The 10069-nt window shown below is 41.7% G+C and overlaps 1 protein-coding gene across 1 annotated transcript; it reads left to right on the plus strand.

Moving 5' to 3' along the window:
• Positions 1 to 77: 77 nt before the first annotated feature.
• Positions 78 to 8193, plus strand: SLBP (stem-loop histone mRNA binding protein). Its single transcript, XM_068943595.1, has 8 exons — positions 78 to 471; positions 1059 to 1190; positions 3029 to 3133; positions 3682 to 3741; positions 3999 to 4130; positions 4841 to 4990; positions 6367 to 6451; positions 7217 to 8193. The coding sequence occupies exons 1-8, from the start codon at positions 422 to 424 to the stop codon at positions 7331 to 7333; spliced, it is 831 nt and encodes a 276-aa protein (XP_068799696.1). The 5' UTR covers positions 78 to 421; the 3' UTR covers positions 7334 to 8193.
• The last annotated feature ends 1876 nt before the right edge of the window (positions 8194 to 10069 follow it).

The following is a 10069-nucleotide window of genomic DNA, read 5'->3' on the forward strand; positions in this document are numbered from 1 at the left end:
TTACGCGTTTCGGGTTGGCCGGGTCGGGGCGCGCCAAAGCGGCGCGGCGTTCTCCCGCCAACACGCCCCGGGGGCGGGGCGACGGGCGGGAGCGGGCTAAACCACGAGAACGAGGGGTGGGGGGGGGATGCGCCGGTGTGTCCCGTTCCTCCTTCCCTCACCTCACGAGGGGGCGCTGAGGGGGGGAGGGTGGTTTCTCCATGCTAGAGCGGGGGAAGGGGGGGGCGGCCTTGGGGGGCCGCGGCGATTCTTCCCTCCCCCGCGCACCTATGCGCAGTGGTCGGGCCCGCGCAGGCGCCTCGAGGAGAGGCGGGGGCGGAGCCAGCGGCGGCGGCGGGAGATGCGAACGGGCTGAGGCGGGAAGGCAGGTTGCGGCTGTCTCGCTCCGCTCCGCGTCTGTTCCGCGTGAGGGCCCCGCACCATGTCCTTCCGCCAGAGGAGCCCCCACGGCGGCACCGGCACCAGCCGCAGGTAGGGCCCCCCCCTTCCCCCTCTACCCGAGCGGCGCGGTGGCGGCCGTTGGGGCTCTGCGGCTCTTTCCTCGCCCCCCTCGCTGTAGCGGCGGGGGCAGAGAGGCGGCGAGGCGCCCCGGGGAGCGGGGGTCGCCCGCCTGGGGCGGGGCCGTGCCGACCTCGCGCGCCCGGCCGTTAACGGGCGTCGCGCGCCGGTGCGCGGCCGTTAACGGGCGTCGCGCGCCGGTGCGCGGCCGTTAACGGGCGTCGCGCGCCGGTGCGCGGCCGTTAACGGGCGTCGCGCGCCGGTGCGCGGCCGCCATGTTCGGCCCTGCCCGCGGCGCCGCGCGCTGCCCCCTGGAGCTTTCCGCGGGGCCTGAGGGGCAGCAAAGCCGGGCCGGGCCGGGCTGCTGCGGGCCAGGTTGTGGGGGGCGTTAACGGTTTCCCCTTTTGTAGAGCCCGAAAGCCAAAAGCTGCGGCGGTAGCACGGAGCCCGGTTTGTTGAAGTAAAGCTGGTGAATAAAATATGATGTCTGTATGCGATGTTGTTTCAAAGATTACAAAAAGCTTACTATTGCGTGTTGTCTTTACTTCGCCTGCTGCCAGCCCGCAGCCTCCACCTCGCTGGTCCCAAGGAAGGAAACGTGGAGCAGATGGAAAACGGAGAAAGCAGAATGAATTAGATTCGTCTGTTTTTGATGAAAATGAATATAGGCCTTCTGACAACAGGCTGGACAGGTAGGTGATGCTTGCGTGGCATGTAAGTACTAGAAACAAGTCCGTCCTCTTTTTCTTCATCAGAAGAAGGTGTCAAGTTAATCAATTTAGTGGTGCTTAGTTCCTGTTCTTAGTTTGTGCCTAGTTTTTTCAAGTCCTGTGCTTTTGTACATCATTTGTAGATGTTAAATAGCTGATTTTAAGGAGGGAAAATAATCTAGCCTAGTGTTCTTATCTGGAGCCCCTTGTTATCAAGAATAAGTAAAAGTATTTTTCATTTTTATGTCTTGCATTATATTATTCATCACTTTCTATCCTATTCTATGCTTGTTTATTGCTATTTATCATGAGCCCCTATCATAGAAGCTGAGTCATACAACCAGAAGTCAATCTGTGAGACTTAAGCCTTGTTTTCCTGCTCCTCTGACGGGGTTTAATCACCCTTTGCAATCCTAGCGGAGCAGCAGATGCTCCCAGCAGATACTGGGCCCAGCCCAGCCTTCTATCCAAGTGTGAACTGGTACATGGGGATGAGGGTCTGGAAAGAGACAGTTAAGTTGAGCTGGGTCTGGATGGTACCAGGGTTGTCACAGAGCAAAATAATCAAGAGGAAGCTATAGATCCTCTCACGTTCCCCCTATTCCCTATATACACAGCACAGGTACAGAAACAAACATGTACAAAAGGGTATGACAGACTGTTGAGGAAAAAGCTGAGGTTGTGGGACTAACCAAGTACTTTGGGATGCTTCTGCCAATAATGCATACTTTTTGACCGTGGGAAATCGGAATATAGTCTGCGTTCTCAGCCAAGTTAGAGGTCATTGCAAGCAAACGCTGGAAATCCTTGTAGTTTGAATAGATATTTGCAAAGCGACCTGTGCTGTATTTTTCTTTATTTGTCCTCTCCACATAAAGAGGACTTACAATTTGAATTTAACAAAAACGTGAAAGTAGTAATGCAAGCCTATTTCTGGTCTGGGAGCAGGGAAGGATTTGGAGCAGGTTTCAGTTCAGATGTGACTTAAACGGATTCCCTGACTTAAAAGGACTTTTCTGGGCAGAATCCTAGTAACTCTCCAGAGTACTTCTAAATCTACTGAAAAAGCTCTAGTTTGTAGGTTACGGTTTTGAGTTTGTACTTTGAGAAAATCAGTCGTCAGGAGGACAAGAAACTAAGCTGAAACACATATTTAATAATCTGAAATTAGGCAGCTGTTGTTAGCTGGAAGGGGATATAAGCTCTTCCCTCTGCCCCCAACAACAGCTTGAATCTGCTTATGATACTAATGTGCTGCAATAAAGACAGTTGTTAAGTATCTGCTGGCAAGGTCAGAGCAAATCTCAGTTTGCAGCCTAAAAACTGAACTTCATTTTTAGTGCATTTGCCTGTTCTTCAAATTATCTTTTTATATGGGAAAGTCCTGGTGCTATCACATAGCTTTATCTCCTTAGCTGTATAACTTAATTCTGTGTTCTAAGTTTTGTCACTTTACTGGGTCTGCAATCGTGAAAGGGTAAATAAGGGAGTAAATGAGTTACGATGGTATTTCATGTATTTTTTTCTGAAGGAAAACAGCTACAATATGGAAAATGCTGTAGGCTAGGTTACTTGCTACGTTGGTACCTTTCTACACATCTGTATGTAAACTTAAACACCCTACCCTCTCCAAGCCCAAAGGGAGACCCTGCAATGAGGTTTAAGTTTAAAATGGTTACGTTTTAAAAGAATTACACAAGATTCTTACAACTAAGACTGCTGTAAATGAGTATGTGAAATAACTATTAAGCTGAAAATGGAGGGGAACGTGGGGAAAAAAAACTTAAAATAAAATTTTAACGTAGAGGCTCTCTTCTCAGTTTTACAACACCGGAAGGCCCTGGACCCCTTTCACGGTGTTCAGACTGGGGAACTGCAGTGGAAGAAGATGAAATGAGGACCAGTGTTAACAAAGAAATCGCAAGGTACCATGGGTGTTTAAGACAAAGTAGGAAAGGGAGGGGAAACGGTACTAGTCTTGCAGAATCTGTATTGACTTGCATTTTAACTTCATAATTGTAGTAAAGTCGGAGACTAATGTAGGCCTGACAGCCCCATATAGTAAGTCCTGCTTTTAGGCCAGCTTTGGCTGGCCCACTAGGAGTCATATAGGAGTGACATTTTAAAACTCTCCAAAGGTTGTGCTGTATATTACTGAATGTCCCCCTTTTGGAAGAATCCTATTCTAAATCTCTTAGATTGAGTTACTGTGAGTGTCATTTCACTGATTGCTGTTCTTGTGTATAGCTACTATAACAAGAATTTTAGGGAGAAGACTTGGGAAAAGTAAATTTTGAGAGTTATGGAATAGATCTTTCAGTTTTTCCCTAAATGGAAAGATATTTATAGTTTGTGCGTTGACTTCAAGGTTATTGCTTAACTGAGAAGTGAAATAAACTGTGAGCTTGGGGGAGGGGGAATCTTATATTTGCTTTGTATATAATATTAACAGTATTGCTTTGAACTCTTACAGGTATAGAAGAAAACTCCTGATAAATGAATTTTCAAGAGAAAGAAAGTCCTCCTCTGGAAGGTAAGATAAATTTCTGTCTTAGTTGAGGGAAATCCTGACGATAGGTCTCAATCTCACATGTGCCCTGTTGCTTCTGAAAACCCTCAGCTTGAAATAGTTCATCCTAAGTCTGCTCTAACATGTTAATTCAATTCAATAAGAACGTTATCAACTGCTTTTTAAAAAAAAGTTAACTTTTCAGCATCTATGTATGTTTTTGTCTTTGACGATCTTTGGTTTTCTAATACTCCCAAATCTACACTTTTTTTTCCCTCTAGTTCTGATTCAAAGGAATCCACTGTAACAGTAGAACTTGAGACAGATGAAGTGGTTTTGATGAGAAGACAAAAGCAGATAAACTATGGAAAAAACACAATTGCATATGATAGATACATTAAAGAAGTTCCTAGGTAAGGTTTTTGAATTTCTGGAAAACTGTAAATATACAAATATGCCATACCTGTTCTTTATAAGCATGTTAACAGACTAAGCTTGGTACCTGAGGTATATTCAAATGAAAGGCATCTGCAAACGTGATTTTTCTGAGACATTTCTTCCCCACACCACCCCCCCAAGATGATTGAAACTAATGATATTATGTAACTTGACTTGGATTTTTTTTTTTTCCCTGACTGCTCTGTGCATGAGGAATGTCACTTAGAACTTTCTCATGTTGCCGAAATGAAAGTGAAAGCTGTTTTGGTTGTAGTTGTGGCAGTCAACTAGAAGAAATGAAACTGTATTTTTCACAGGCAGTTTTCTCCCTTCCTAAACTGAAAGGCAAAACAGAGCCTCGTTGCTCTTAAGTTTGACAGGTATATTATTATATGCAGAAACTGCATGCTGAAATTTTCAGACTTAAGATTGATAGTCCATTTTTATTTAAACTACCCAAAGATGGAAAATCTAAAATGTGAATATATAGATGATAACCTTTCACTTCGGGGCTGGAATTGTACCACTTGTGGAGTTTTTTCTCTAAGTGATTATGTTACTTATTTCAGAATGTGTTGGGCTGTAATCAGGCTATGTAGCAGGCAACCAGTCTTAGAATTTAAAGCTATTTGACATGTCTGTGTGAAAAGCATTAATGAATTTTTCATGTCTAATATGTGGCTAGGTGCCATCGTATACCAGGAGTTCATCCCAGAACTCCAAATAAATTTAAGAAGTACAGCCGTAGGTCATGGGACCAGCAAATTAAACTATGGAAAGTTGCGTTGCATTCCTGGGATCCACCTGCTGAGGAAGGATGTGATCTACAAGAAATGTATGTATTGAGTATTCAAGATACCTTTAAAGAAACTAATATATACAATCTTAGGCTTGAGGGGGGAGGGGTTAAAAAAAAAAAAAAAAGACAGCCCTTTTGGAGACCAGTCAGTGATCACTGAATGCTTTCCCTAGCTGCTTGCCTACACTGAGCGCTCTCTGGAGCTATTCATTTCTTTTGCGGACAAAATATGTATTGACTGACTTTTGAGTTTTTTGGATCTAGTTGGTGGGACTGGACTTAGCTAGTGTCCATGCAAGGACATGGCTGTATGTCCCTCATTTCTTTAGTGGATTTCCACAGCGTGAAATCAGAGAACCTGCTGCAGTGCTCTCTAAAAGGAAGCACCACACCTGCAGGGCAGGCTAGTCCTTTCAGAACAGTCTGCAGACTAATTCTAGAGGAACAAAAGTGACTTGTGGTAGCAGCAGTGCTGAGGAGTTTGCCTGACGGACTTGCAGATCTCATGAATATTGAGCTCAGAACACAGCGTACAGGAACATGCCTTATACTTTTCTCTTTTGTTAGTTCAAGAACGGGGTATAAGTTTCTTGTTCCCTGAGCAGAGGGGAGGAAAGAAGGACTAGTAAAATCACCTCAGGGTCGCATTAAATTAAAAACATCGCTATGAGAATTCACAGTCCAGGCTAGTGTGATCTTTTACTCTAGAAGATTCAGAAGAATGTGACTTGTTCCTTTCATCTGTAGGAACTAAAACTGATCAAGGAGCTTGCAAGATAAAATAAACTGGAACTAACCGAACGAAGGGAGAGATGTAACTGATTTTCCAAGAAAAAGAAATATTTTTGTTGCTAAGGTTTTCTTTTCTAATGAGGACAATGATAAAAATCAGTATGCAGCAATGTGATCTAAAAACAAAGGGTTAATTTGGTTTGCTTTTTACTTGCAATTGACATGAAAGGAGTTAGTTGGTATTTTAGCTTGAAGCCTACTGTGTGTACTGTACGTTGCTGTTGAAACTATCCCTAGATGCTGGGATCTGGTTGTGTGTATGATGGCTGTTAAATTTTACATTGGAAAACAAATTAGTGTCATCTCAGGGGAAAAAAAAACTCCTTGTTCTTTCCATGTTTGCCCTCTGTATTGAGGCATTGCTTGAACGTTGGATATTTGTGTTCAGCAAGCTGTAGTATTCAGTCTCAAGACTTAGTCTTTGTGTGTTTTTGACTGTGTTAATTAACTTGCTATTCTGTTTGGTCTCAGCAACTTGCCACCCTTGTCCCTACAATCTCTGTAGGTCTCTCTGTGCTTGTTCTGGCACCACTTCTAGAATTGCACCCACAAAATGCAATAAGCTTACTGTGAGAAAACTGAATTTGTTCTAAGCGATATACTTTTGAATTATTTTACAGTACTCCTGTTGATCTTGGTGAGATGGAGACAGAATCTATAGGAAGCCATTCTACTGAATCTCAAACGAGTTCTCAAGATAACGATGTAAGAATATCTGTCACTTGCATAATTTTTTTTTTAATCAGTCCATTACTTATAATTGTATCCAGAGTAGCCTGAATACATTAGAGCCTCTGTGAGCTGCCAGGTGTAGATGGAGACTGTTTATAAAGCGGAGTGATTTCAAGTCACAGGGGAACTCACAGAAATATTTTCCAGCTATAGCCAATTTTTGTTTGTAGTCCAAGTTCAGAGAGAACTTAAGTGATCGGCTGAGATGACAGATACCTCATTCTTCATGGCCTACGAAAGAGAAAGCATCTGTTTGTTTAAAGCATGCCACTTGTGACCTGCAGTGTACAGAAGAAGTACTTCTTTTTAAGATTGTGATATCGAATGTTAAAACAGGACATAATTGGTGTAACTGTCATGGCACACTGTGACTTGTTGAAGTAAGCTATTTTTATATCCAGGAAGTGTTTTTCAGAGCTGGGCAGTAAACTTCCATAAAGATTCAGTAATGTTTTTCTTAATGAATTTCTTTCTCTGAATATTGAATCTGTATAATATTGCAGTGTCTGAATACATAGATCCTTTGAACATAGTAAACAAATCTTTGAAAGTGTTTGGATGGGCAGAGAAGCCTTCATTTAAATTCTTCAATCTTATACTAGTCTTGTTTTTTTTCTGTGTTAAAGTGTTTGTAAGCCTCTGTTACAGGGTAGGCTAAATGAATTACAGAAGTGAAATATGTTATCGCATAACTAAGTTGCACTTGATGACTAATTGCTCACTGACTTTGTATTCCAGGACACTTATTCTGGCACTCCCACAAAAGTCAGACATGTCAACTATCAAACAGAAGATGAATTTGACTTGGAAGCGTGTTTGAGTGAGCCGCTTAAAGATCTCAATACTATGAGTTAAGTAGTGTTGGGCAAAGTGTTTTAGAGGAAGTTTATTTTAAATTTGAGAGGTTAGCCTGATTAATAAACTGGGTGTTGTCTACTTGTTAATAGTATGAAAGCTTGAGCAAAGTTAAGGACTGTTCTCTAAGCTGTGGTTGGTCTATGTATTCTCTGGACCAAACCTATGTAAAAATAGAATTAAGTTGTGTGACTTCTTTTTAACTTCTAATTTATGTTTTATCAGACTTTTTTTTTAAAGAACTTTTCAATAGAAAAATAGCCAAAGGCAATGCTGTCCTCAAGTAATCCTAAATAGTTCAGTAAGAGCATACTGTTTCTCCTGTAGCTGAGTTTGTAACTTCAGTTGCCATGTCACATCAAGAGCAAAGTAGGGTGATGTTGTTGACCATCGATATGCTACTTTGTTTTTCCATGTGGCTCTGCTACAAAGATTTATCTGTAGGTAATACAGGAGGCAGCTGAACCATGCTGATGATTAGTACTAGCAAACAGAGCCACTGCAGTTAAATTTAAGTTTAAACTGCCTTACGTAAGAAAGAGCAGGTTCTTTTTATTTGCAAAAATATTTCCGAAACAATGGGAAAGTAAATACTGTAAGAATCTGGAGTTCCATATGGTAAAGCCCAGGTAGAAGTGATAGTGCTTTAAGAAGCAGTAGCCCGAGAAGTCTGTAAATAGTCATGAACGTTAAATGCAGTCAAGAAAACGAAGTGCTTAATTCTTTTTAACTTGCTGATTTTAAATGTAAAACTGTTGTAAATGATAACATTGTACAGACTTTCTGTTTTCAGCAGAAGATGTTTCTATTGCTTTTTGTATGGGATGTTGCTGGAAAATAAATGGATATGTGTTTGTTTATGACTCTTAAACTTCATTTGATATTAATTACGTTCTGTGGATAACAAAATGCTGGTAACATGCTGAAAAACACATACCTGAGACTGGTATTAATACCCAGGTTTGCATATATGTTTTTAGCACCATCTTCTGATTGTCTTTGAGGGCACCTAATACCTCCTTGCATGTATACAGGCTGCTGTAGTAAATTTAAGGCTTAAAGTTATATGGGTAAGCCTACTGACCTTTTGCAGACTCCTCAGAAGTAGTTTAGACTAGTAGTTGTCCATTGGCTGACTAGCAAGTTCTGTTATCCAGAACACCTGCTAGAAGAGCTAGGTGGAAACTTCAGTCTTGTTTGTTTAACAGGACCTTTTATCAAGGAAAGTCACTTGGATTTATCTTTAAAATGGAGTTTCTGGGTGTGGATGTTATGTCAGGCTTACCAGAGACACTTCTCAACTTTCAAATGAGTATCTTGGCTATGAGGAATATTACTAGCTCTCTAATCAATCAGGCACCCATAAGATTCTTATCTAAGATCTGGTGGGGAAACCTTCAAGAGGAGGCTATGGCTGGGATAAAGATGGAGCTGCGCTCTGTTAAGGAGATGGCCTTCCTAGCAGAGAAGTCCGCAAACTGAATAGTTCCTCTTGCTCACTGCCCTGAGGGCCTTGAGCTTACAAACAGAAGAGAGCTACATATCTAAGAGAAAGTTTATGGGATCTGTTCAATGGCTCGTAGTTCTCCTCTGATCCCTCTGTTCCAAGTTCTGCTTTCTGCCCTCTCCCCAGTCAATTTTCTTGTTCATTTCCTGAGTAGGTTGCCCCTACTTTTCTTAGCAGTTCTGTTGTTGAATACCTAGTGGTAGCTTGAGCTACAAAGTCACTTCAGAAATTTTTTCCTATATCTCCTTCAATAAAGGTGGTCTTAAGGTCAAGCCGAACTCTTCTGTGACTAACTAGAATCTTTTCTAAACTGGAATCCAGACAATTGCATATGAAGTTGCTTGGGAACTAGGTCAAACAATGACTACTTAGTTGTTTGTTTGTTTTTTATGGTTAATGCATCTAACTTGAGTCAGTCACCTAAAGCTTAACTTAAATGGCACAGAGACAGAACTGTATTTAGTACCACCAGTTACAAACTGTATCAGAAGAGTTTTTTTGAGGATAAATGTATTACTTTCTGATTGTTTTGAAGATTATTGATGAGTAACATTCAAGGCAAATGAATAGCTTTTTTGTTTGCTTCATAAGTTTGAATATTAATCAACAAAGAGTTCACACAACTGACTGTCAGTCAAGAATAAAGTATTAATATTTAATGACATGCTGTTTTATCCAGTGTGAAATGAGGTAAGGCAAGAATTCTGTAGCAAATCACATATGGTGTAACTATAAACTAGTATTTCATAGGTCACTTACGTCACCTTGATTCTCTCCTCATAAGCTTGAAGTGCTTGACACTTTGCAGTAATAATTGGATCTAGATTTTGTGTCTCAGTTCACATGTTATCAGGAGATACCAGGTGCTTTTGCTGGAGACCTACTTTTACCTGCCGTGGTAACGCTCAAGCTCTCTAGTTCTGTGTTATCATACTGTAATAGCTTTGCAAGTTATTAGGTGATCAATGAATTATCTTCTCTGCATGCTCTTCTTAAACTCATGTTATATCAAAACTTGACGCGATTAAAGCGGCAGAACTTCTCAAGGGTATATCTAGGCTATTCAGGATAACCTGAATGAAATTAAGTCCTGGAGTACTAACAGATTCATATAATCTGATCTCCTGGATAACGTGGGCCGTAAAATGTCACCTTAAATAATCCTGTAGTGAATCAATTTTCTCTGAGATGGAGAACCAGAATGAGGCACTGTTGGAGTCGCTGCGCTA

Source organism: Struthio camelus, chromosome 4 (assembly GCF_040807025.1).
Source record: "Struthio camelus isolate bStrCam1 chromosome 4, bStrCam1.hap1, whole genome shotgun sequence".
Taxonomy (NCBI): Eukaryota; Metazoa; Chordata; class Aves; order Struthioniformes; family Struthionidae; genus Struthio; species Struthio camelus.